We start from the raw sequence: 26,659 nt of genomic DNA on the forward strand, positions 1-26,659 counted from the left end.
AGAACAAATTGGTATAGATTGATCAATATAGTAAATTGAGCCCTTTTCATTTTCTGTTTTGTACTTAACTACAAAATAATGGTTTTGAGTGTAACGAGAGAAAAATAGGCTCAGCCTTCTTTCTGTTTCTTTTCCTTTTTCTTTAAAAAGGTTTTGTTTTTGTTTTGTTTTAGTTTGAAAAATAAAGTTTTAAAAAGTAATTTGTGGGGTTAGAGAAGTGGCTCAGTGATGCAGAGCATTTGTTGCACTTGCAGAGGACCTGGGATTGGTTCTCAGCACTTATGGTGGCTCACAGTTATCCATAACAATTCCAGGGAATTTTAGCTCTTCAGGCAAAACACTCATACAGAGAAGTAAAAATTTTGTTTTGTGGGTGTATATGTAGTACCATTGTCTCAGCATATCTGTAGAGGTCAGCGGACAATTTCAGAGAGTCAGTTCTTTACAAATTTACCACACGGGAACTAGGGGTGTTGCATCATGCCTTTTATCAAGTGCCTTTTAATTTTTTTTAGACAGGGTCTGGCTCTCCTGGACTCTATGTAGACTAGGCTGGCCTTGAATTCACATAGATCTGCCTGCCTGTGCTTCTACTCAAGTGCTAGAATTAAAGGCATGCACCATCATGTTTGGCAAGTTTGCTTTCTTTAAGTATTTTTAAATATACACATTAGTAACACTAAGCATATTTATACCAAATCTTTAGAACCTTTCAGATTCTTCATATTAAACTCTTTTGTTTCTTCCCCCAGCCCTTATCACAATTCTATATCTTTGGACACGTGCATGCTTTATGTGGATTGGAGAGATGACTCAATAGTTAAGAACACTTGGTATTCTAGGACCCAGATTTGGCTTTCAGCACCCAAATGGAGGATTATAAAACTATCTGTTAACTCTATCCACTTCCTGGGGGGGTCCAATGGCTCTGACCTCCAAAGGCACCAGGCACTCATACACATAAAATAACATGTAAAAAACATTTTTTAAAAGACATCTCAGTGCAGTGGTTCTCAACCTTTCTAATGTGATCCTTTAATACAGTTTCTCATGTGGTGATTCCCCAACCATAAAATTACTTTCCTTGCTACTTGGTAGCTGTAATTGTGCTTTTAGTTATTTTGGTTGGACAATCGAGTGAAGTTGTTGGATTAGCTGTTTGGTAGCTGCTAATCTATAGCACTTAGATCATTTTATAATTTCACTCATGGTACACAAGGGAACATTTACTATCATATATTGTATCTGGATTATATTTTTAGTAAAAGCTTCATGAGTGGGGTATTGGTGTGATTTATTTTATTAATTTTTGATAGCACTTCACAGTTCAGCCAGGCCTTTAATTCAGAGCTTTCTTGTCTAATTAGCTGAATTTAGGAAAATCCTTTCATCTCCCAGGATCAAATTCCTCCCCCCCCCCTTTTTTTTAATAGGTTAGTGGTTTTATGGAATTTAAAATGGGAGACAGCACATTTCACATTCCATTCTTTTTGCAGATAGATCATGGAAGTGAAGTGGTTACTGTGTTTGCTATTGGTCCTTGGAACTGCAACTGTTGAGGCTCATGATGGACATGATGATGACATGATTGATATTGAAGATGATCTTGATGATGTTATTGAAGAAGTAGAAGATTCAAAATCTAAATCAGATACCAGCACTCCTCCATCTCCAAAGGTCTGAAGTAGATCAATCCTTTTCTTTTTGCTTTTATGAGACAGGGTTTCTCTTTGTAGCCCTGGCTGTCCTGGAACTCACTATGTAGACCAGGCTGCTCTGAAACTCAAAGATGCACCAGCATCTGAGTGAGGGGATTAAAGGTGTATGTAACCATTCTCAGCTTAGAGTAGATCCTTTTACCTTTTGGTTTGGAAAAAAAACTGAAGCCAGAGGCTGGGGATATATAGTTGCTTGCCTGTTGCTTAGGCACTCCTTTACCCCACCCAAAAAAAGATTGTTTTCAAAGGCAAAGCAGCTTTTAAAAATATATTTGCTAAGCTTTCTGGAAGCCTTTGGTTCATGTGGATTGAATTCAGGGACAGCTATGAAAGCTTTGTGACAATTGAAAACAAACCCTGAGAGTCAATTCTAAAGAGTAACTAAATGACCCATTCCCAATACAACAAGGGTGACTCTGGATGCCTGGGGATTTGACATCCTTCCAAAAGGCTGGGACTATGGGCCTGTGCCACTGGGCTTGGGTAAGATAATTGCTGCTTCATTAATTTTATGTTTAACACAGGTCACCTACAAAGCTCCAGTTCCAACAGGGGAGGTTTATTTTGCTGACTCCTTTGACAGAGGGTCTCTGTCAGGGTAAGTGTTTTCCTGGGAGTAAAGGTTTGAGAGATGAAGCTCTTGTAAATAAGAGTAGTAGGAAAGCACTGACCCTTTTTAAGCAGTATTAGGGCTGAACTTAGTGTCAATCATGGGCGGTAAGGGCTCTACTGCCTTACCTAGTAGGCCCCTGGGATAGTATGACTAACTGTACATCTCATCATACATGAATGTATTTTGGACTTTGCCTCTTGTTGCTTTTACTCCTGTTTTTCTCTTCTACCCTGGATTTTATTCTTTGGGAGTTTTTTCTCCTGAGTCTTGTTACTTAGGGTGGATGGAACAGGAGAGTGATGGTACTTGGAGCACATTTACTGTCGCTTATTTTAACTCTGTCTGGGGTTTGTCTTAATTACAGGTGGATTTTGTCTAAAGCCAAAAAAGATGACACTGATGATGAAATTGCCAAATATGATGGTGAGAGTTCCATTTGTTCTAGATACAGTATATCAAAGTGGCATCTTGTCTCCATTGCATCTCTCTTTTTAAAATACAACATATTTATTTTTGAGAATTTCATATATGCATATAATACATTGATCACTTTCATCTTCCCGCTACTCCTAACTTAACTCCTCCCAGATCTAACTTTTTTCACCACTCCTAACTTAAAGCATACTGATTGAAATTTGTGTTGCTAATATGTTCATGCTGAGGGTATCTACTAGATCCATGACATCTCTTAGGATTAGGTCAATTAGGTCAAAAGAGTTTTGGAACTTCAGTAATCAGGAGAGTATTGCTCTTCCAGAGCTAAGTTTGTTTCCCAGTACCCATAACAGTGGTTCACACAAACACCTGTAACTCAAGCTCTAGAGTTTAGACACTTTCTTTTGGCCTCCATGGACAGACAGACAGATACACACACAACTATGTTTATTTATTTTAAAAATATTTTTATTTTTAAAATTAAAATACATTGTTTTATTTTTTCTTTCTTCCCTCCAATCCTTTCCATGCACCCCAATACTCTTTCAAATTTATGATCTCTCCTTATTACTGTATTTTCCCTAAGTATATAAATACAAACTGCTCCTTGTATAATGTTATTTGCATATATATGATTTCAGGGCTGACCACTTGGGAACCAATTTGGAGGCTTTTCCTTGAGAAGAGTTTCTACTACTCAGCATTCCTTATTGCTTATAGTACTTTGTCTGAAGTTGAGATCCCATGAAATTCCTCTTTTGAATTAGCTTGTCTGTTGGTGTCTTCCTTGTTGAGGTCTTGTTTAGGCAGCCATGTAGATGAGACTTCATGAGACAGGGTCTCACTGTGTCCTTGGCTGGCCTAGAACTTGCTATGTAGACCAGGCCGATCTGGAACTCATAGGCTTAACGTTACCTCACGAATACTGCAATTAAAGGCTTGTGCCGCCATGCACAGCTGAGAAATAGGTAATCTGTTGCTTGTTTTTAGAGATAGGGTTTCTCTTCTAACCTTGGTTGACTTGGAATTTTGTAGAGCTCTCACTCTGTAGGCTAACCTCAAATTCAGAGATCTTCCTGCCTCTGCCTTTGGAGTGCTGGGATTAAAGGTTTGTGCCTCCATACCTTGCCAAAAAATAAGTATTCTAAAAAGATATTTTCAGATTTTTTACCTTGGGAATCATATCATCTTTGTATATGGGGCTTTATATGTGATAGAATTAGAACTCTTAATAACCATGTTAGAAATGAAAGTTTCTCTTTAGGTGTAACAAATAGGTCACTGTTATTTTCAAGCCATGTCTTACCATATGACAGATGCACATTATAGTAACTCAGCTCATATGTAAATGTAATGACAAACATTTGATTTAGTTTGTTACCATTTAAAAGACTTTAAATAATGTGGTTAATGGTCATGAGCCATTTTGTATTCTTTTGTAGGAAAGTGGGAGGTAGATGAGATGAAGGAAACAAAGCTTCCAGGTGATAAAGGACTTGTCCTGATGTCTCGTGCCAAGCATCATGCCATCTCTGCTAAACTGAACAAGCCCTTCCTGTTTGATACCAAGCCTCTCATTGTTCAGTAAGTTCAGTGCCATCTTGATAATTTTCTAGAAAGGATAATCTCAGGTGACAGTATGAAACATACTTGAACATACTGAAAAATATATTCATAGTAGGAATTTTGTGTGAATTGGAGTATGTTGAGTGGTTTTGTTTTTAACTGTATGCAAAACAATCTGGTTGTTTACCTTCTTAGAAGAAAACAAATGTCTAGATTTTGCATTAAGGATTACTTTTATTTTGTTTTTTGATTTTTGTGTGGCTAATCATATGACATTTGATAAAACATGACTAAACTCGGAGAAACCAATTAGGAAACATGGTCTTTCAAAATGCCAAAGGACTTTTTCTTTTCTCTCTGAAACTAGGTATGAGGTTAATTTTCAGAATGGAATAGAATGTGGTGGTGCCTATGTGAAACTGCTTTCCAAGACTTCAGAACTCAACTTGGTAGGTTCTCTGTTGATGTAAAGTTTGCCTTATGAATCTTGAGCTTGGGGTGTAGTTCAGTAGTAGAGTACTTGCCTACTGTTCACAGGGCCCTGGGTTTAATTCCATCATTTAAAAATAGAAGTTTGCACCCCTGGCAATGGGCAAAGAGACACCTTGTTTGTGGTGTTGTTCTTATATCAGTCAGGGGCAGAGCAGAAGACAGTCCTTTGTTCATCCTAGCTTGATGCCTGGCTCGGTGGCCAAAGCTGTTTCATGCCTAGGGCACATAAAAAAAAAAAATAGAAGTTTGCAGGACCTATGAAAATAAATGATGCTGCCCTGTTGTTGAGCCATGGAGGCTTGATACTGATGGGTTTTTAACTTGAAAAGGTGACTCTTGAAGCTTTAGCTGTATTTTATTGCTGGTTTTTTAACTGGAATTTTTAGGGTTTTGTTATTTGTTTTATTTGTTGTTCCTTTGTTTTGTTTATGTTATTTTTGACACAGGATGTCATTGGGTGGTTATCCCTTATTGCATGGTATTTGCTCTGTAGATCTATCTCTGCCTCACAGATGCAGGGATTAAAGCTAACAATTCTCATTTTTCTCAAGCTTATTTCTTGTTTTTGAAAGAAATCTATATGCCTATAACTTTTTTTTTTTTATTATTTGGTTTTTTCGAGACAGGGTTTCTCTGTGTAGCCCTGGCTGTCCTGGAACTCACTCAGTAGACCAGGCTGGCCTCAAACTCAGAAATCCACCTGCCTCTGCCTCCCAGAGTGCTGGGATTACAGGCATGCGCTACTACCGCCCGGTTACCTATAACTTTTTTTAAAAACATTTTAGTATTGCTGGTGGTTATTTTTCATTGGTATCTGAAGAAGCCCTATAAAATCATAAGGTTTTCTTTAAAGCTAATAGAATAAATTGCATACAGTTTTATGAAAAGAAGTGTGTATTTTTCAAAGTTTGTTCTTTGAATTCTTTGACTAGAGTTACTTAAAGCACTCCACCTTTGTCTCTGAAGGATCAATTCCACGACAAGACTCCCTATACTATTATGTTTGGTCCAGATAAATGTGGAGAGGACTACAAACTGCATTTCATCTTTCGGCACAAAAATCCTAAGACAGGTGTATATGAAGAAAAACATGCTAAGAGGCCAGATGCAGATCTGAAGACCTATTTCACTGACAAGAAAACGCATCTTTACACATTAAGTAAGAAAAACCAGCTGTTTGGGGTTTAAAACATTACATAGTTAGCATCTAGTTTATGTTAAGATTGTATACTTAAAAGCCTTTCTTTATGGAGAATCTTTAAAAAAGATCCCATGTACTATCTTCCAATGAGCATGGGTAACAGACTATGCTCCAGTCTCGCCAGGAAACTACTAAACAAGTAGAATTTGATGAAGAGGTGCTGGAGTGATGGGTCAGTGGTTAAGAGTGGTACTGACTGCTCTTCCAGAGGTCCTGATTTCAATTCCCAGCAACCACATGGTGGCTCACAACCATCTGTAATGGGATTTGATGCCCTCTTCAGGGGTGTCTGAAGACAGGTACAGTGTACTCATATCAAATGAATAATTTAAAAAAAAAAGAATTTGATGAAGAGGGAAAGCTTATGTTAACTGAGACAGCCCATACCCCGTGTATAAATTAACACCCACAGGTTTACTACAGAAAGAGAACATACACTAATACCAGGATCATTAAAGGCCATGTTGAGAGCCCAGGCTTAGTATGCTGAGAAGGAAACAGATCAATTTTAGAGAGATCCCTTCACAGGTTTATCTAGAATGTGGAAGTGTTCCCCTACAAGTCTAATACACTAATTGGTCCATCTCTTAGAATGGAAATTTTCACTTGCACTTAAAATTGCACTAGGACTATTCTTTTTTTTTTTTTTTTAAGATTTATTTATTATTATATGTAAGTACACTGTAGCTGTCTTCAGACACACTGGAAGAGGGAGTCAGATCTTGTTACGGATGGTTGTGAGCCACCATGTGGTTGCTGGGATTTGAACTCAGGACCTTCAGAAGAGCAGTCGTTGCTCTTAACCGCTGAGCCATCTCTCCAGCCCCAGGACTATTCTTTTTTGTTGTTTTTTGTTTTTGTTTTTCGAGACAGGGTTTCTCTATATAGCCCTGGCTGTCCAGGAACTCACTCTGTAGACCAGGCTGGCCTCGAACTCAGAAATCCACCTGTCTCTGCCTCCCAAGTGCTGGGATTAAAGGTGTACGCCACCACCGAGATGTTAAATTAAAAAATTATCATGATTTGATGCTCCAGTGTAGGGGAAAGCCAGGGTGGGAAGATGGGAGTGGGTGGGTGGGGAGGGGAGCACCCTCATAGAGGCATGGGGAGGGGGAATAGGATAGGGATTTCCAAGGGGGAGACCTGGAAAGGGGAAAACATTTAAAATGTAAATAAAGACAATATCCAATAAAAACAAAACAAAAATTACAATGAAATATACTTTTTTCAATATTTAATACCTGTGGGTCAGCTAGTGGCCTTTCTCCTTTATGTATATAAACATAGATCCCATGTATATAACATGGGACCTGTAACCATTTGAACTACAAAATTGCAGAGCAGGTTATCTTCTGGTCCTTTACATAGCAATAGGAGTTGAAATTTGTTCACTACATCAACAGATTAATATGAGGGTTCTAACTCCATTACCCTGAGTTCTTTGTTTCATGACTACACAACACACTGGGCCTTTCTCTAGAAGGCATGATCTGTTGTGTTAGATTGATGGGAATGTTGGAGTTAGTGGTAGTCAGTATTTTTAATTGCATTTTGCTTCTTTTCAGTCTTAAATCCAGACAATAGTTTTGAAATATTAGTTGACCAGTCTGTTGTGAACAGTGGAAATCTGCTAAATGACATGACTCCTCCTGTAAATCCTTCACGTGAAATTGAGGACCCAGAAGACCGGAAACCTGAAGATTGGGATGAAAGGCCCAAAATAGCAGATCCAGATGCTGTCAAGCCAGATGACTGGTAAATCTTGGAGATCCAACTTTGAGTTTTATATATTCTACTTAGCTTAAACAACAAATGTTGATTGAGATCTGATTATGTAAATATTCTGTGATACAGTCTAGGCATGTTGGCACATGCCTATAATCCTAGCACTCAAGAGACCAAGGCAGAAAGATTGAGTGTGAGACCAGTGTGGGCTACTTAGTGGGAAACTGATCAGTTTCCTTCTCAGCATTGCTTGAAAGAAGAGAAAGGGGGGGACCAATTACTTTGGAAGAGACCCCAGTAGTAGTAATTTGTGGTTTTCTGTGCTGATAATCTTTTCTTCTTTTTTTCCTTTTTTCTCTGACAATCTTTTTGTACAGCCATTCTAGTGCTTCATTATTACAACTTGAACTGGGTTACAATACCAAGGATTTAACCCAAATCTTCCTGCATACTAAACATGTGTTATATTGCTAAGTAATACTCCTACTATTCATATTTAAAGCTACTAAAGTTTTCAAATTTTGGGTTTTTGAGACAGTTTCTTTGTGTAGCTTTGGCTGTCTTTGAACTAGGCTGGCCTTGAACTCACAGATCTATATGCCTCTGCCTCCTGATGGCTGGAATTAAGAGCATGTACTACCATGCCCAGCTAATCAGCTGGGTTTTTTTCTTTTGGTTTTTGTTATGGTTTTGGTTTTGGTTTTTTGGATTTGTTTTTTTCGAGACAGGGTTTCTCTGTATAGGCAGCCCTGGCTGTCCTGGAACTCACTCTGTAGAGCAGGCTGGCCTCGAACTCAGAAATCCGCCTGCCTCTGCCTCCCAGAGTGCTGGGATTATAGGCGTGCGCCACCACTGCCCAGCTAATCAGCTGTTTTTTAATAAGATGAAGAAAATATTAAAGTTTAAAAGATCAGGCAAAAGTTACACAAAACTTTGAGGTCATCATAGAATTAATTTAAAACTAAGATAGTTACAAAACAGTCTCTGCTGAGGGAGTTATTTCTCAGTGGTAGAGGACATGAGGCCTTGAGTTCAGTGCCAGGACAAAATTAAACAATAAGCTTGAGCACAAGTAGAACAGTTTTGATTATCAGCTGAAGTAGTACTTTTAGAGTCTCTGTATGACAACTTTGTCCCTGCACTGTTCATTCCTGGTTCCTGAGGAGGCCAACAGAGGAAACTGGAGCTATAGGTGGGTGTGTAGCCTGGCATGTTAGGAGGCACTAGAACTGTGATCATCTGAAAGAGCAGCAAGTACTCTTAACCACCTAGCCATCTTTCTAGCTTCTTTGAGTCTTATTTTAGATGAGATTTTCTTCGAGTGCATGTGTACATGTCTTTTTAAAAGACTTTTTTCTATGTAGTCCAGGTTAGTCTCAAATTCAGGATTCTGTCTCAGCCTTGATAGTGCTGAATTTACTGTATACCACCTTGACCATGTTGAGAGTACTTTTTTTGTGTATAAAACAATGATGGTTAATATATCTGCAGTGCTAAATATACAGTGCCATCTAATTGTAGGAAGTTTTTTTATTATGTACCCTATTGTTAATCCCTTGCCTCAGACTGTGGCAACCACTAATTTGCCTGTTTTCTGTTTCTGGATTTGTCCATTGGGAAATTTCATGGAAATGGCATTGAATATTTGACCTTTGGTGTGTGTCTTCTTGTGGTCAACATAAATGTTTTCAGCATTCATCTATATTGAAACATGGATAAGCACTTCATTTTTTTTTTTTTTTATGACTGAGAAATACTTCATGTCGGTGAATGGTACTATGCTTATCCACTTAGCCATTGTGTAATGGATAGATGTGTTGCCTTTTAGATGTGTTGGCTTTTGTGGTGGTTTTATTTTTCTCAGATACAAACTTAGGAATGAAATTGTCATACGTAACTTCTAGTTTTGAGGAACTGTACCTTTTTTCCCACCAGCACTTGTTGTTTGTTTTCCATCAGACTTTTTTATTGCAATGGCCCTACTATGTGGGCATGTCATAGTGGAATGTTACCATGAGATTTAATATTTCTCTGACGACCAGTGAAGTTAAGCATCTTCTCCTGTAACTTGATGATTCCTGTAGTTACTTGATCTTTAGCTGCTGTTTTTAGTTCTTCTTTTTTTTTTTTAACAGTAGCCCAGAAATGATTTATAAATGTTTTCTAGAATGAATTAATCTGGGGTTGTAAAAGAGACTACCTTGATGGATTCTCTGGCCTGTGTTGTCATACCTGGTGTTTCTGTTTAAGGGATGAAGATGCCCCTTCTAAGATTCCAGATGAAGAGGCCACAAAGCCTGAAGGCTGGTTAGATGATGAACCCGAGTATATTCCAGACCCTGATGCGGAGAAGCCAGAGGACTGGTGAGTTTCAGTTTGCTTTTTACAATTTTGGGGGGGGGGTTGTTTTTAAAATGTATTTCTATTGTATTTGCTTTGGTGTTTTGCCTGGTGTTTTGTCTCTGTGTCAAGTCAGTTGGAGCTGGGTTTGGAAGAGAAGGCAGTGCTCTTAACTGCTGAACCATCTCTCCCAATTAAAATGAAGTATTCCCAGTAGAGGCAGGCAGATCTCTGTGAGCTTGAGGCCAACCACCTGACAGGACAGCCAAAGCTGTTACAGAGAAATTCTGTCTTGGAACAACCAAAATAAGTCAATCAATCAATCATCAAAGAAACAACTACGTGCCTCTCTCCCCCAACAACAACAACAAAAAAAGAAGCAAAAGGGAAAAAAAAGCTGGGTATAGTAGCACATGCCTTTATCTCAGCACCAGAGGCAAATGGATTGTTGAGGTCCAGGATAGCCAGGGCTGCCAGAGAAACCCTGTCTCAAAACCAAAAGAAAAAAAGAAAAGTCAGCTGCCTAAGTTTGAGTGAAAAGTCTCACAAACTTTACTAAATTTGATTGTGTAAAAAACAAAGTAGGTTGTTTATGAAAGCTCATTGATAGTGAAAATGAGAAATTGTTCTGTCATATGCTACTAGTATAGCTCCAGAAGCATCTTGGGAGCATAAGACTAGCTGTTTGTTTATATAACTTGTTTATACCTCCACAGGGATGAGGATATGGACGGAGAATGGGAGGCTCCTCAGATTGCCAACCCTAAGTGTGAGTCAGCCCCTGGGTGTGGTGTCTGGCAGCGACCTATGATTGACAACCCCAATTACAAGGGCAAATGGAAGCCTCCAATGATTGACAATCCTAACTACCAGGTTTGTGTCTCATGATGTTTTAGGTGTTTTTATTAATCTATTCATGTCAGGGCAGAACTCTGATCAATAGTAAGGCTAGCAAATCAAGAAGAGAAAGTAAATTTAAGAGACAGGTGAATAATGGGCTAAATATAAAACCTAACAATAGGAAAGAAAGTGTTTGAACTTGCTATGTAACTATCTTAGTTTGGGCTTCCATGGCTATGAAGAGAAACACCATGACTAAGACAACTATTACAAAGGAAAGTATTTAATCAGGGCTGGTTTACAGTTTCAGAGCTGAGTCCATTGTCATTATGATGGGAAGCATGGCAGCCTACAGGTAGACACAGTGCTAGAGAGTTCTACATTTTGGTCAGCAGGCAGCAGAAGGGGACTCTGCCATATTGGGCAGGGCTTGAGCATACAAGAACTCAAAGCCTGTCCCCACAGTGACATACTTCCTCCAAAAAAGCCACACCCAATAGTGTGACACCCTATGGTCCAAGCATTGAAACACATGAGTCTATGGAGCCCATTTCTATTCAAACCTACATAATGACCTATATCTCTAAAAATAAAAGTAGTGTGGATACCCTATTGTTGAGTGCATAAATTGGCCATAGGGAACTGTGATAGGAGTTAGATTGTGCCACATTAAGTCAGCTAATCTCTTGGTCTTATCATTTTCTTCACCTGCCAAAGTCTGGTGCATATGAAGTGGGAGTAATATGTATAGTGATGTTATGAATCTCCACTTGTGTTCTGGGAAGGTACCAATGTACCTTATCTGGCTTCAGTTTCTAAACCAAAAACACTAATATATTTTCACTTAGACAACTATGATCAAACAAAAATTATACTTTAGCTTGCCATTTGGCTATCTGAATACGTTTTTGTTACATGCTTGTCATTTTAACATTTGGTTATCAGCATGAAGACCAGGAGTTGAAATGTCAACTTCAGATATAACTAGGAAGATCCGGAGTAGTTTAAGGCTATCCTGGGCTGTATGAATCCCTGTTGAACCAAACCAAACCGAATTGACTGTATTGGCCACCACCAATTGTGTGTTTTGGATTTGGTTTTCTCAAGACAGGGTTTCTCTGTAGCCCCGGCTGTCCTGGAACTCACTCTGTAGACCAGGATGACCTCAAATTCAGAAGTCTGTCTGCCTTTGGCCTCCTAGAACACTGGGTTACAGGTGTGCACCACCACCGCCCGGACAATTGTGTTTTATGGAGGATTAATATTACGACTGAATCTAGTGTCTCATGCATGTTAGGTGCAAGCCCCGTGTTTCTGGGCCACATCCCTAGCCCGTCATCGTTTTAGAGTTATTGTGGCTGAATCCAGTACTTTTTTATTTGGTCTCTAGAAGTAAAGTACTAGCTACTAAAGACTGTACATTTTATTTTTTAAATCACTACTGGGAAATGGAAAATGGCTTTACTAACTACATTCCACTGTCACTTGTTAAGGGGGGAGTGAGCTACACAGAAGCAGGTGTTGGTTTAGGACAAGATCCTGCAGATTGGAAATTGAATTTGGTGGTAGTCCAGAAATTCAGTACAAAAACATTACTAGCATTTATTGTTCTGTACTTGTTTAAATTTGACAATAAGTGTTTATCTTCTTTGATCATGCAAAATGAGTCTTACATAAATTTTCTTTTTTCTTTTGGTTATTATCTGAAATGATGTTTTGAATTTTCTCTCGCCTCTACCTTCACATACCCCCATCCCCCATCACAAACTAGGGAATCTGGAAACCAAGGAAAATACCAAATCCTGATTTCTTTGAAGACCTGGAACCTTTTAGGATGACTCCGTTCAGTGCTATCGGTTTGGAGCTCTGGTCCATGACATCTGACATCTTTTTTGATAACTTTATCATTAGTGGTGACCGAAGAGTAGTTGATGATTGGGCCAATGATGGGTGGGGCCTGAAGAAAGCTGCTGATGGGGCTGCTGAGGTTCGTGATTGTTCATTATTTGTGGATTTATATCTGCTTTTGGGGGAAACTGATTACTGTATGAGAAGCAGATTTTTTAGTGTGTTATCTTTTTACTTACTCAGTGTCAAAATACATAACTGCTAGACTCCTATTCTGGATTTCCAGCCCTCCTGTGTTATGTGTATGTTTGTATTTGTTTATCATTTTAAGGGTTTTTTTTTTGGGACTTCAAGACAGGGTTTTTCTGTATAGCCCTCGCTGTCCTGGAACTTGCTCTGTAAACTAGGCTGACCCTCAAACTCTCAGGGACCTACCTGCCTCTGCTTCCAGTGTTTTGATTAAAGTCATGTGTCACTGCACTTGGCTTAAGTATGTTTTAATGCACTGAAAATGCTGAATCTTGATTGGAATTGTATGAAATTTTCAAATGACTAATGGTGTTGATGAGTTGCGATTTGGAGGGCCAGAAAACCGGCACAAAGATCTTCTTCTGTTTCCTGAGTAAGGAACCCTTTTGTAGTTATTACAAGCCATGGTTTGCACGTGTGAAGGTAAAACTTCATGATGGTGAAAGCAGTAAAATGAGGGATTCCCCCCCCCCCCCCCAATTTCTTAATGTACACACTTTGACTCTTTTTGGAATAAAGAAGTTTTCATGTTTATACAAGACATGATACAACTATCAGTCTAGCCTGTATTTGGTGTCATACACCAGTTCTCTGAATTACTGTTGTTTTGAATTTCAGCCAGGTGTAGTGGGGCAGATGCTGGAGGCAGCTGAAGAGCGTCCGTGGCTTTGGGTGGTCTATATTCTGACTGTAGCTTTGCCAGTGTTCCTTGTGATCCTCTTCTGCTGTTCTGGGAAGGTAGGAACGTTTATCTACTGAGATTTTTCTTTTAGTGGTAGTTCTGTAAATACTGGGCTGTGTTTTGCAGGGGCTCCTTGTACCCAGATGATTGACAAGATTTAGAGTCCCTTGTTTGTCTTCCACTCTGTTCCTCTCCTTTATATGGAGTGATCCTGTCTAGGGGAAAAAGAACAATGCGGATATAAGATCAGCCATCTGGGCACAAACTAGTTTTCCTCATTATTTCTATTTTTATTTATATATGGCTCCTTCAACTGTGATTTCAGGTTCTAAATCCTCAGTGTTTTTCTTATTCAGACCTTGTTTCATGCTGTCTTCTAACAGGGTTCTATTTAATTTACACTTTGTTGGATCCTAAGGTCTCTTTGTAGCCTCACCCTCATCACTCACTGTTGGAATATGAGTCAGCTTGACAGGCTTAGCCTGTGACACCTCTCTCCCTTAACTTCCTCTGTCTCCCTCCAATGGGGCAAACGTGTAGAGTAACAACAGCATCTCTCACATGTCTGCATAACTGCCTTGTACACAACCTTACATATAATTTTGCCTGTAAACATTCAGGAATTGAGGGGTAGTATATTTGTAACATAAGTATGGCTCTTACACTTGGTAATATTTCAGAAACAGTCCAATGCTATGGAGTACAAGAAGACAGATGCTCCCCAACCAGATGTGAAGGACGAAGAAGGGAAGGAAGAAGAGAAGAACAAGGTGGATGAAGAGGAAGAAGAGGAGAAGCTTGGTGAGTGGAGTCTAGAAACCTGTTCTAAACCCTGATAAACAAAACAAATTACAGTAGCTTGTTCTTAACTGGATGCTATAATTGTTAGAACTCTGTGAAGTTCTGTTCAGTAGTTTTATTTTCTGTCTTAGAAGAGAAACAGAAGAGTGATGCTGAAGAAGATGGTGGCACTGGCAGTCAAGATGAGGAAGATAGCAAGCCTAAAGCAGAGGTAAGGGAAGGATAATAAATACTTCAGCCCCCCAAGCTGAGAGCATATTTAGTAAAGAGATATTTGTTAAAGTAAGAGTATGTTCAGAGTTGGGTATGGTATGATATGTATGTGGAAGTGCAAGTACTTCAATTGCCAGAGGTGATGGATCCCCAAGGCACTGGAGTTACAGGTGGTATGGGTCCTTTCAAAGAACCAACCATATAATAAACAAATAGGAATACCAAGTTTCTTAACAGTCCTGTGACATTTATATCTCCTCATTGTCCCCCTCAAAGGTATTTCTTGGATACCACTGCATTTTAAACTATTTTTGGTTTTTCAAGACAGGGTTTCTCTGTGTAGCCCAGGGTGGCCTGGAACTCAGAGGTCTGTATGCCTTTGCCTCCCAAAAGCTAAGATTAAACCACCACGTGGTACATTTTAAACTTTTTGAGACAAGTTTTCATGTAGTCCACATTGTCCTTTTCATTCTGTGTTTAAGGGTAATATTGATCTTCTAATCTTTCTGCCTGCATGACTGATATGTGCTCTACTCTGTTTTATGTGGTGCTGTGGGTGCTCCCAAGAGCACCTGGATTGAATTCTCAGTACATACATGGTGGCTCACAACTGCCTGTAATTCCAATGCCTGGGGTTCTGGTGTTCTGAGGGCATCAAGGATGTACAGGGTACAGAGATACAGATCCAGACAAACACACATTAAATAAAAGTAAAATCCCCTGCCAAATTTAAAAACAAAAAAAGTTAATAGGTTTTGGGAAAGTATATGTTTTCTGAAAATAAAGACTAACATTGAGTACCTATAATTCTAGTACCTGTCACAGTATATACCTTTTCATCAATTGAATGCCTTAGTTTTAATGATTGTGGAAATTTGGCAGCATTTGTATTTAAATATGCTAACTCATATGAACTTCTCTTTTCAACTAATAGGAGGATGAAATTTTGAACAGATCACCAAGAAACAGAAAGCCACGAAGAGAGTGAAACAATCTTAAGAACTTGACCTGTGATTTCCTCTCCTTCCCCTTCCCCTGCAAATGTGGTCCTAGGAGAGGGCCTGGTGTACCTTAGGTGGGAGCTCAGAAAACCTCACGATGCCACCATCGACAGGTTCCAGTGAATACTAGCCTGTAATTTTAAACATCTAGCAGTAAATAATTGCAGTTGTAAAGGACCCTGTTTCTGTAGAAAAGAAAACATTTAACATAATGGTTGTGAAATGTAACATGAAGCAACTAACTAGTGTTTTGTTTTTAAAAATCTTCTGGGTTTGTCTTTTTTTCATTTTTTTTTTTTTTTAAGATACAATGATAGAATTTTTGCCAGTTTAAAATCTTGGCTTAATTTAATATATTAATTTGTTCATGCAGAAATAACACCAACATTAGGAATGCTAGGGAGAATGAATTGCAGTTTTTATAACAATTTTTTAAGTTTGGTATTAAAGCATTCATGTGTCTGTCCTAACATTGTAATCACGTTCACGTGCAGTCATTTGTGGTTATAATCTTGTTCTGTGTGCTTCCATTAGTTAATTCCTCTTAAGGACACAAGAGAGATTGGATGGAAGCCCAAATTTATATCAAAGTTCCCTTTACATTGTATTGAATAGACCCAAAAAGAACTAAAAGGAGACTTTCACTTGGTGTTGGTCAGATCGTAAAGTGCAGTGTTCTGTTGACCTTGGGACTCCTCCATTCACAAACAGCTTTGCAGAGGAAAGGCTTAGTGCAGCAGTTCATACTGTACTTCCTACATAGGAGGTCTGATAGCTTGGGTCCTCTGGAGCACAAGGCTTTTTAAGGAATACTGATGGTGCCTGAGTAGATAATTACGTCACTTGTTCCACTGTGTTGACACTGTTTTCCTCATGGATCTCCTCAGTCCCTGCCTTTCTCTGCTATGCATTTTCTTCACAGCGCAGCTTGCAGTCCGTTGCTGAAAATTATAAGCTCTGCATAGTGTTGGCTTTACTGTGATTACATCTGTTTCTTTTTTTAGCAGACTCATACCTTTCTAGGGTCCAACTACAGGACTTCCCATTAGTGTCTATTTCTTTAGAAAGTCTAATCCAGAGATGGGCCAATTCAGAATTGACTATAATTGAACATAGGCTAAAAGTATTTATGGAAGGATTGACACATAGCATGAGTTATTTGACTTTTGTAGGATATTCTTCATTTGCACAGTTGCATCTTAAAATTCACACAATAAAGCAGTCGTGTTAATTTTTTTTTTTTTTTTGTGGCTTGTAGAATTTTTCAAAAGTGAATTTAGGGCCTTTTGTTTTTTTGTTTATTTTTGGTTTTGTTTTTCATGTGGAATGCAGATGGGTGCTAGAGGAGCTTCTCTCACATCACTATAGTGTAATGTTATTACACCACACTGAGATGTATTCAGAAACAGATGTTTCAATTTCATTCTTTCTCCAGAGGTGATCCAGTTGTACCAATGATACTGTTCCTTGCACTGAATATATATATAAACACTCTATGGTGTTTATATTGGGGAAATACTGGGAAAGAAATATATTTGTTAAGGATGAAGGATAAACACTGGTTCATTTCTTTTGAGGGTGGAATGCTTTTTTCTTCCTGTTCAGTGCTTTATCACCATCTGTTTGTGGTCACAGTGACCATAGCTATGTAGCGGACGTTTCCAAATGTATAGAGTGAAATAAACAGTTACTAGCAAGAAGTGAATACATGTCTGCACGTTTCTCCTTGAAACAAACACAGGGATGATTACTTTTCTAGAAATCTGTTTAATCATTCTACATTGACATTGTTTTGTGCCTGCTTTATTTTCACCCAGGCTGTACAAAGATTATTTATGTCATTGGTGGTGTTCATTGCCTTTCTGGGTCCCTCTTCCTCCCTCAAGGTTCCATTGAAGCTCCAGCCTCCATAAATGTCTTACACATTAATGATCAGTTTCCAGCTCTTAGAAAAAGCTTACAGGGCTGGTATTGTAGCTCAGAAGGTAGAACTGCCAAGCATGTACAAGGTTCCATGGGTCTGATTCCTGGCACTGAATTAAAATAAAGGCCCTTATGTTCTGATTTTCTATGCTGGATTCCTTGTTGTAAAATGCCCGCTCCTTCAGTAGCACTCTTCTATTGTCCACTTTTCAGATTGTCACATTGCTAAATGACATTACATTAAAGCTTTGTGTTAAATGTCTGCATCATACATAATGTTGGATGTTTTTGCTGTTTGAATAGTGGTTAATTTAGTCTTTTCTCATAGGAGAGTTTAGTCTTGTATTTAACTTCCTCTGTCCAGTGATGGTTTAGTCATTACTGTTATGTAAAATGGACAACAGCCCAAAACGGGGAAGTTTTTTCATTGCTGGTATTTGAACCAGTGCTCTACCACTGAGCTACACCCTCCTAGATAATATTCTTTAAGAATATAACATTTTTATTAGAAAAATTTTCTCAATCTCCATATTTGAGAATATTATTGGAAGTCACGCCCAGGATATTTTGTGTTTTAGGTTGCTTCCTGAATTCATATACTACAATATATATAGTACTTCTAGGTAAGAGTTTTGAAAACAACCTTGCACTTACTGGGCTTATATAAAGGTGTGATCTGTAACCTCAGAAGTCAGAAGCAGAGTAAGGCAGGTCAGCTTCAGACAATGAGAGACCAATCTGGGGTACCTGACTCCTAAAAGTTTAGTGGCTGGGTGTGTACTAAGTGGTGGTGGCACTCTACGAATGAGGCCCTGGATTCAGCCCTTCATCACTGCACACAAAAGTTGCTAGTTTCACTTGAGTGCTAGTTGTAATGCTGGGGCACTGGTAAGAAGCAATGCTTATCTCTGCCACTCCCTCCACCAAAAAATTTAGAATTTCTTTTTTTCTCTTTTCTTTTTTTCCCCTTTTCTTTCTTTTTTTCTTTTACTGCACCTGTATAAAAACATTTGGCTGTTAACTTTTTTCCTTGTGATTTTAAAAATAAAACTTTCATGAACTTTAGCAAGAGGTTAAGAGTGACATGTTTGAGTGGTTTCTGAGGTCTTCTAGTGCAAAGCAGCTCCTGTGGCAGTTTGGGTGTCAGTAACCATCTAGAATATTTTTTGGTCCTTTCCTGGCTTTGTACCTCCACTCATTCGCTTGCTAGAGGCATCACTGGAACCCATTGGATTGGATTTTGTGACTCAATTTTATATATCAGTCGGTTTTAAGTGTATGTCCCTGTGGATTTAAATAACTCCAGTCCCCAAAAGTGAGGCTGAAGACCACTTAGGGCTCTTTCCCCCTCGTCCCTTCAAGTAATGAGATATTTCCCATCTCTACTAGGTCGCTCAAGCTCAACACAATTCTGATCAGTTACGTGGCTGTACGTAAGGAATGAGGTCAGAAATGGCTGACCTCCAAATAGTGTGGGTAGACTAAAAAGATAGATAGCATTGCACATCTGGGTCTTTAAGGTTTCCACCTCACCTAGACTTACCCCAAGTTCCTCACGATCCCGGAAGGGACTGCCTTCAGAGGGCGGTGTTCAGAAAACGTGGCTCTTCTTGGATAGGTTCCTGTCAGTAACAGTCCACTCTACTGCACTGAGCCCGCCTCGGGGCTTCCCTCCTTGCGGGAGAGTTCAGTTTAAATACCCCAAGATTCCTGACGTGCTTGTGCCCCACGCCCTCGGGCAGCGGGCTTCCTTTGATTGGCCATAGCCCCGTCCATCAGCAGTGACGCAGAGTTCGCCGGCCCAGGCCCCGCCCTCTTCCGAAAGCCCCGAAAACAATTTTAAGATGGCGGCGGTAGCGGCGCGGAAAACAATGGGGCAGGGGTATAGCGGACAGGCCGAAGCCTGAGGCGGGCCGTGTTCCCTGGCTTGGAATCGGGCCGAGCGGGGCCGGAGGAAGACCCGCCGCCGCGCCCGAGCCCGCTCCACAGCCCACCAGGACATGGCGCGGGCCTGAGGGGGATCCGGGCCGCCAGAAGCGGAGGAACCCGAAGTGCCAGCAGGCGCCGGGAGGCCCGGGCCGGGCCAGCGCCGCCCGCGGCCCATGGTGCTGCCCACCTGCCCCATGGCGGAGTTCGCGCTGCCGCGGCACAGCGCGGTCATGGAGCGCCTCCGCCGGCGCATCGAGCTGTGCCGGCGCCACCACAGCACCTGTGAGGCCCGCTACGAGGCTGTGTCTCCCGAGCGCCTGGAGCTCGAACGCCAGCACACCTTTGCCCTGCACCAGCGCTGCATCCAGGCCAAGGCCAAGCGCGCTGGCAAGCACCGGCAGCCTCCCGCCGCCACGGCCCCGGCAGCCGCTCCGGCCCCCGCCCCGGCCCCAGCGGCTGCGCGCCTGGACACAGCGGACGGCCCGGAGCACGGCCGCCAGGTCGCGGTGAGTAAGGCTGGCGCCTGCCACCTCCCGAAAACGCCTCTTCCGGCGCGGATCGGGCCTCGGGGAAACTTTCCCGAGCGCCCCCATTTCTTAGTCTGGGTCCTGGGAGGAGGCTAACATGGCAGGGCGCTTGTCATCTTCGAGAAGTGGCGCTGCGATGTACTTTGGGAAAACGTCCCCGTGAGGACTTTGAGAGAAGTCGGGGCTGGAAAAGCAGGAGGTTAGTTGCTGATAGGCTTTCTCCTAAACTTGATTTCCAACTGATGAGAACTTCGCCTTGGAACCGACCCGCGTTGGAGTTGCCTAGGATGTAGGGCGTTCTTACACCGTAGGCCTGGCCTCGGTTAGTCTGCAGATGTTGATTGGATCTTTGCTTCGTGGAGGTTAGTAGGGCTTTAATATGGAAACAAGTCTCCCTTCAATTGACAGTATCCTGTGGCTAAACCTCTGATAATATTAATAGATGTTGAACGGGGGTGAGGGGTGGGAGATGACGTTTAGTTGTTGGTCAGCTGTGCCCTTTGGTTTTTAGTAGCTAATCCGGAGATTTATTGGTTGGAAGTTTCGCCTCCCTGAAACTGATTTATAAACCGGAAACCTGTGTGGAGGGGGGAAGGGGAACGGGTGTTACAAGATTCTTGGTAGTTTAAAAGTAAAAGTTTACAACACTTAAGTTGTTCGGTAATTCTAACTCATGTCTTCATTGTCTCTAACTTGGTCTGTCGTAAAACTCTTCCCTAACTGGTGGTTAGTCTTTCAGTCATTTAATACCTGTCCTCTTGAAATGTTAGAAACCCTTCCGTTGCTGGAGGGAATTAAGTTTAATTTTTGGTTGGCTTTCGGGATCAGCCTGACCTAACCAGTCTTTCTATGTGTTCCCACACAGCTATTGCTTTCCTTCTTCTCCACACTATCTTCCTTCTTCCCCACACTGCGGAACTAGAAGACAGAACACTTGGGTTCTGACCCAGCTGCTCATGTCTTTTCGTTCTCATTTTCCCGCCTGTAAATCGAGGGTCTGTTGGGCTTCTCCCAAGGTTTCTTGAAGGAATGAAATGAGGTTAGGTGTGGTGATTCATGCCCAGAGGCAGGAGGAAAGAAGAAATGAGAATGAATGTGAGTGAATTTCTCAAACTAAACGGCTGCTTGCAGGATCTTTCTCAACATTTTCAGAATCCTGCCCATCCTTCCAGCCACAGACCACCTTCTTTTGCAGTCTAAAAAAGCAGCCCACAGCAGAATCTCCTCTCTCAAATAGCTATGAAATGTGTGTGTGTGTGTGTGTGTGTGTGTGGTTTGTTTGCTTTTACTTTTTTGGTTTCTTTCAAGACAGTTGCTCTGTATCTTAGCTGTCCTGGAAACTCACTCTGTAGATCAGCCTAACCTCAAACTCAGAGATCCACCTGCCTCTGCCTCTTCCTCTGGAGTGTTAGGATTAAAGGGGTGCATCTCCACTGCCCAATTTACATCCTTTGTTTTTAGCACATAGTTACATATTAATTCAACCATACTGTGACATGCCAAGTAGACTGTAAGCTTCGGAGCCTAAAAAGGCTTGGGCTGAGCCCCATTCATATTTTAGGCCATCCATGGATTTGTCGAGTGATTGATAACTAACTTGGGTTTATATTACCCAAAATGACTTAACTGAATGAGTCACCTTAACTAACATCTTTCTTGAAAGAGCCCCACCTTTCCCCCAGTCCCTGTTGGGGGATTGAGCCTAAGGCATTGCACTTTTTGGTCGTCTTAGTTGAGGTTTCTGTTGCTATGAAGAGATACCATGATCACAGCAACTTTTATAAAGAAAAACATTTGATTGGGGCTGCCTTACAGTTCAGAGGTTCAGTCCATTATCGTCACAGTGGGAAGCATGGTGGCATGCAAGTCCACCCACCATGACATACTTCCTCCAACAAGACTACACCTCCCAGTAATGCTGCTCCCTATGGGCCTGTTAGCCATTTTCCTTCAGACCACCTCACTGAATATTGTTTTACCACCAGACTGCACTGCTGACCCTAACGAAAGACCTTTGAGGGCAATAGGCGGTCATCACAATTGAAGTTGATTATGAAAGCTCATAAGAAAAACTTACTTGTACAAACACCTTGTACATAACTTGTACAAACTCTCCTTGAACATCTTTCAGTAAGGATTTTAATAGTGTTTGAATTTCAGTTTACAGTTATGGTAAAGCTTATAGAATTTACATAATTTTATAATTTTTTTTCGAGACAGGGTTTCTCTGTATAGCTCTAGCTGTCCTGGAACTCACTCTGTAGACCAGGCTGGTCTCGAACTCAGAAATCCGCCTGCTTCTGCCTCCCAAGTGCTGGAATTAAAGGTATGTGCCACCACCACCTGGCTAATTTATATATATTTTTTGGATTTGGTTTTTTCGAGACAGGGTTTCTCTGAATAGCCCTGGCTGTCCTGGAGCTCACTCTGAAGACCAGGCTAGCCTCAAACTCAGAAATCCACCTGCCTCTGCCTCCCAGAGTGCTGGGATTACAGGAGTGCACCACCACCACCCGGCTAATTTTATAATTTTTAATTTCTGAATCATTGGAGAAAAATTGAGTTCTCATCCAATGTTTTAAAAAGAAATGTTAGAACTTGAATCCATCAGGTTGTACATGCCTGTGATCTCAGCATTTGGAGCAGAGACAGGATAGCTGCGAGTTCAAGGCCAGCTTTGTGTATGTAGCTAAGCGAGGTAGGGCTATGTAGGGAGAACATGTCTTAAAGGAAGGGTGGGGAGGGGAGGTGGCTCAGCACTTAGGATCACTTGCTACTCATAGAAGAGCAGGTTTGGTTTGCAGCTAACCATCTGTCACTCCAGTTTGAGATCCTGGAGATCCAATGTCCTCTTCTGGTCTCTGAGCACACTGGCACATACATGATGTACAGATATACATTTAGGCACAACGTGTGTGTGTGTGTGTGTGTGTGTGTGTAGCTCTGGCTGTTCTGGAACTTGCTCTATAGACCAAGCTGGCCTCAAATTCAGAGATCCGCCTGTCTGCTTCCCAGGTGTTGAGATTAAAGACATACACCACCAAGCCTAGCTTTAAAAATCAACTTGAGTCTGACTTGTCAGTAAGTCCTTTGAGTGTGAAACCCTGACGAGATAGATTTGCCACGTCAGGTTGATGTTACCATATTAAACCTTGATGTGAGGGTCTTGTGAGTGGGTAGTGTTCATCTTTGTTTCTATAGGGGGGAAGGACCCTTTCCACTGACGTGAATCTAGCTGAACCTGGGATTGGGCCTTCAAGATAAGTATCTCTAGGAAAGCAGTGGGGTTTCCATTTCAGTGACTCCTTTAGAGGGGAAAAGAGGCCTCGTCCCTGTAGGATTTCAACTTGGATGGCACAACTTTGAATTTTCTCACTAGGCACAACACATTTTTTTAAAAATGTATGTATGTGGATGTCTGTTAGTAGATCCTTGCCATAGCATGCCTGTGGAAACTAGAAAATTACTTGCTGGAGCTGGCTTTCCTAAGTGGGTCCCAGAGATTAGAATCATGTCATCAGACGTGGTGGAAGACTAGCCACCCATCTTGACAGCCCAAGTGTAAAGCTTTGCAGAGAGCTAAAAAGAGAACACCTGTTACTCCCAGGTTTTGACAAGTGTGTGTGTGTATGTGTGTGAGGTCTCATTATAGATGAAATCTTTGTATACCCGCCCAGGGTGGGGTGATGTCAGATTGTTAGGCAGTCACTGCCCAGCTAGGGTTCCCTAACTGGCACACCTTGTATGTGATGAGACAGAAACTGCTAATAGGAGTCCCCTTTGGGCTGGAGAGATGGCTCAGCGGTTAAGAGTACTGGCTGTTCTTCCAAAGGTCCTTAGTTCAAATCCCAGCAACCACATGGTGGCTTACTACCATCCATAACAAGATATGATGCCCTCTTCTGGAGTGTTTGAAGACAGTTACAGTGTACTTACATATAATAAATAAATAAATAAATAAGTCAATCAATCAATCAACCAATCAATCTTAAAAAAAAAAAAGAATCATCTTCTTAGGGTATCCACACATGTTACCCCAGCAAAGGCCTGACCACTACCCACCATGTTAGAGATCAAGAACGCTGCTTCAGGCTTTTCTCTATCCTGGCTTTTGAGGAATCAGCCTATTAAATTTTCTTTATAATTTGCTCTTGAAAAAAAATTCTGTACTCTATTTTTGCTTTTGTGTGTGTGTGTGTTGAGTTGGGTATGTGCACAGGTGCTGGTGTACTACAGTTTGAATGTGGGTATCAAAGAACAACTTTCAGGAGTTGGTGTTTTCCTTCTGCCCTGGGGATCAGGGATCAACCTCGGGTTGCCAGGCGGTGGGAAAGCACCTTTCATGCTGAACTTACCTTGCTGGTCCCAAGTACTAGTGTTGTAATGGCTGGGATTGCCTTTGTATTAGGCTTGCTGGATTATAGAACATGACCACCACGTCATACAAGCCTTCGTTCTGTGAGTGAACAGTCTTCTATAGAAGCATGGACAGTTTATTTCTATAATAAAATGTTATAAATGTTTATTCCCAGTTTCTCCATGGCCTTTGTTAGATTCTTGCTATTGAGTGAAGAGGACTTTCCTGTGAGTGATTGTGACAGTTACATTGTAGCTTGTTCATCCTTAAAGCTGCTACTCTCCTGCCTCACCTCATGACAAGCAGCTCCTCTCCTTTACCCGAAGGCTGGTCTGTTTGTCCACTCTAGTTTTTTGTTTGGTTGGTTTTTGAGACAAGGTCTCTCACTACAGACCATGCTGGGATTTCAGGTGTGCAGCAGCCCGTCCCGCGTAACTTGCTGTTTATGGAGAAGCACTACACCAACGGTACAAAGACCACTGCACTGTGATTGAACCTTTGTCACCTGTGAGCTCTACTTACCTAGCATTTGCGTGCTGCTTCCCCTCCCAAATTCCCACCCAGCTTTGTCTGTGAGCCACCTGAAGATGCACATTTCTCTCCTCCACTGCCCAGTGTGGCTGCCTAAGAGAGACTGGAGATTCATGTAAGAATTAACCAGTAAATTCATTCCAAGATTACGTCTAAGCATAAAGAAGCCACGGTTCTGTGACGGTCTTGTTTGTAAAGATGACTTTTCCTTTCTCACCAGGCCTTTCAGCTTGGAAACAAGAGCAAACATTCTCCACACTAGTGTCCACTGTCCCACTCCAGCTCAGTCAGTCCTCGCCTCTGTCCTCCCCACCTGACATTACTAGCACATTGTTAGCCGTTGTTTACCTCCTTTTCTGAAATTGCCCCTAAAGGACACCAAAGATGGTATTGCCAAATTCAGTGGTTTCTTAGTCATTATTCTTGACTTCCTCCTCCAAAAGACTCTTAGCTTCTGCTCTCTTCTGATTTGCTTTCCAACTCTGCCTCCCTGCTTGTGTGTGTGTGTGTGTGGCATGTTCTAGGTACTAGGAATATAACAGTGGATCAGGCAAACAATCAGTAATTTCAAATTTTAATTCTACCGGGAGTGGTAATGGGCACTTAGGAGACCAGTTCCTCAAAGGCTGAAGGAGGGTTTACTTAATTAGTTAGACAGGGTCTTACTGTGTCCTGTTTGAGACCAGCATAGGTAATTTAGTGAGGCCCCATCTAATTAATTAATTAATTAAATGGGGTCTCACTGTGCAGCCCTGGCTGGCCTGGAACTCATAAGGAGAAATCTGCCCGCCTCTGCCTCCCAAGTGCTGGGATTAAAGGTGTGCATCACCACCAGCTTCTCTGTTCTAGTTTGTACCTAAAAGAAAGCCATTGGCTAGCAGAACGTTTTAGGAAAGACCATTCCAGTTAGGCCCACCAGTACAAATTCTCTGAGACAGGAGACTGCTGAGTGTGGGAGAAAAGCCAGTGGCCTATGCAGCCCCGGCAGGTGACAGCTGCTAAGCTGGTAAGCAGGGCCAGAAGTCAGGTTCATCGGGAAGCAGCAAGCCGTGAGTTGAAACAAGCACGAGCTGGAGCTGCAGTCGACTAATGTGCTCCAACCACCCAGTGGCGGCACAAGTTCCTCGATACCTGCCGCAGTGTTCTGGATTCTTGAATGAAAGACAGACAGACAGACAGGCGTGCAGCCTTATATTTAATATGTCTTAATCAGCCCAATGGCTGGGTCACTCGCTAATGCCTCCCCTCCAATACTCCTGAGTTATTACTAAAATCTACACTCCATCTTTGGTATCCTAGACGTAGTGGGGACTGGGGGAGCGCTCTTCCCTCTGCCCTGGCTCTTCCATGTTGGTTGTCTGTGTCCTGCAGCATGGCAGGTCTGACCTCCCTCTTCTCTCAGTCCCCTTGCCTGTGAATCCTAAAAGCCCCCTCTCTGTCTCCTGCCCAGCCATTGGCTGCTGGCAACTTTATTTAGCAATCGAAACCAACTGGGGGCAGGGGCCTCAGCATCTTACATGAGGGATGCTCATGCAATTTGAGAACCCAAATAACACAATACAAGCATTAGACCAAAACACTAATGCACATAAAATACAAGTAAATTATTTTTAAAAAGCCAAACAACAAGCCAGGCAGTGGTGGCACACACCTGTAATCCTAGTACTT

The 26,659-nt window shown here is 41.4% G+C and overlaps 2 protein-coding genes, 1 long non-coding RNA gene and 1 other non-coding gene across 5 annotated transcripts in view; 3 read left to right on the plus strand and 1 right to left on the minus strand.

Moving 5' to 3' along the window:
- Positions 1-17,788, plus strand: part of Canx (calnexin) — a 28,228-nt gene extending 10,440 nt beyond the window's left edge. For both annotated transcript variants that reach the window (XM_052196423.1, XM_052196424.1), the window contains exons 2-15: positions 1,497-1,677; positions 2,243-2,316; positions 2,696-2,754; positions 4,209-4,350; positions 4,700-4,781; positions 5,791-5,983; positions 7,591-7,780; positions 10,001-10,114; positions 10,807-10,963; positions 12,702-12,917; positions 13,646-13,765; positions 14,390-14,510; positions 14,642-14,721; positions 15,658-17,788. In XM_052196423.1, coding sequence (XP_052052383.1) covers positions 1,504-1,677; positions 2,243-2,316; positions 2,696-2,754; positions 4,209-4,350; positions 4,700-4,781; positions 5,791-5,983; positions 7,591-7,780; positions 10,001-10,114; positions 10,807-10,963; positions 12,702-12,917; positions 13,646-13,765; positions 14,390-14,510; positions 14,642-14,721; positions 15,658-15,711 — 1,776 coding nt within the window. In that variant the 5' untranslated portion in view covers positions 1,497-1,503 and the 3' untranslated portion in view covers positions 15,712-17,788. The remainder of the gene's footprint in view (positions 1-1,496; positions 1,678-2,242; positions 2,317-2,695; positions 2,755-4,208; positions 4,351-4,699; positions 4,782-5,790; positions 5,984-7,590; positions 7,781-10,000; positions 10,115-10,806; positions 10,964-12,701; positions 12,918-13,645; positions 13,766-14,389; positions 14,511-14,641; positions 14,722-15,657) is intronic.
- Positions 4,910-5,053, plus strand: LOC127695697 (small nucleolar RNA SNORA48). Its single transcript, XR_007980067.1, has one exon. It is a non-coding gene; the product is annotated as a small nucleolar RNA SNORA48 (small nucleolar RNA).
- On the minus strand, positions 12,933-19,418 carry LOC127694762 (uncharacterized). The gene is made up of 2 exons (XR_007979854.1): positions 19,191-19,418; positions 12,933-13,920 (listed from the first exon to the last, which is right to left on the minus strand). It is a non-coding gene; the product is annotated as an uncharacterized LOC127694762 (long non-coding RNA).
- A 331-nt stretch (positions 19,419-19,749) lies between these two features.
- The window catches only part of Maml1 (mastermind like transcriptional coactivator 1), a 32,681-nt gene continuing 25,771 nt past the window's right edge, over positions 19,750-26,659 (plus strand). Inside the window, exon 1 of the mRNA XM_052196422.1 lies at positions 19,750-20,082. Coding sequence (XP_052052382.1) covers positions 19,750-20,082 — 333 coding nt within the window. The remainder of the gene's footprint in view (positions 20,083-26,659) is intronic.

The sequence above is a fragment of the Apodemus sylvaticus genome, chromosome 10 (assembly GCF_947179515.1).
Source record: "Apodemus sylvaticus chromosome 10, mApoSyl1.1, whole genome shotgun sequence".
NCBI classification, from domain to species: Eukaryota; Metazoa; Chordata; class Mammalia; order Rodentia; family Muridae; genus Apodemus; species Apodemus sylvaticus.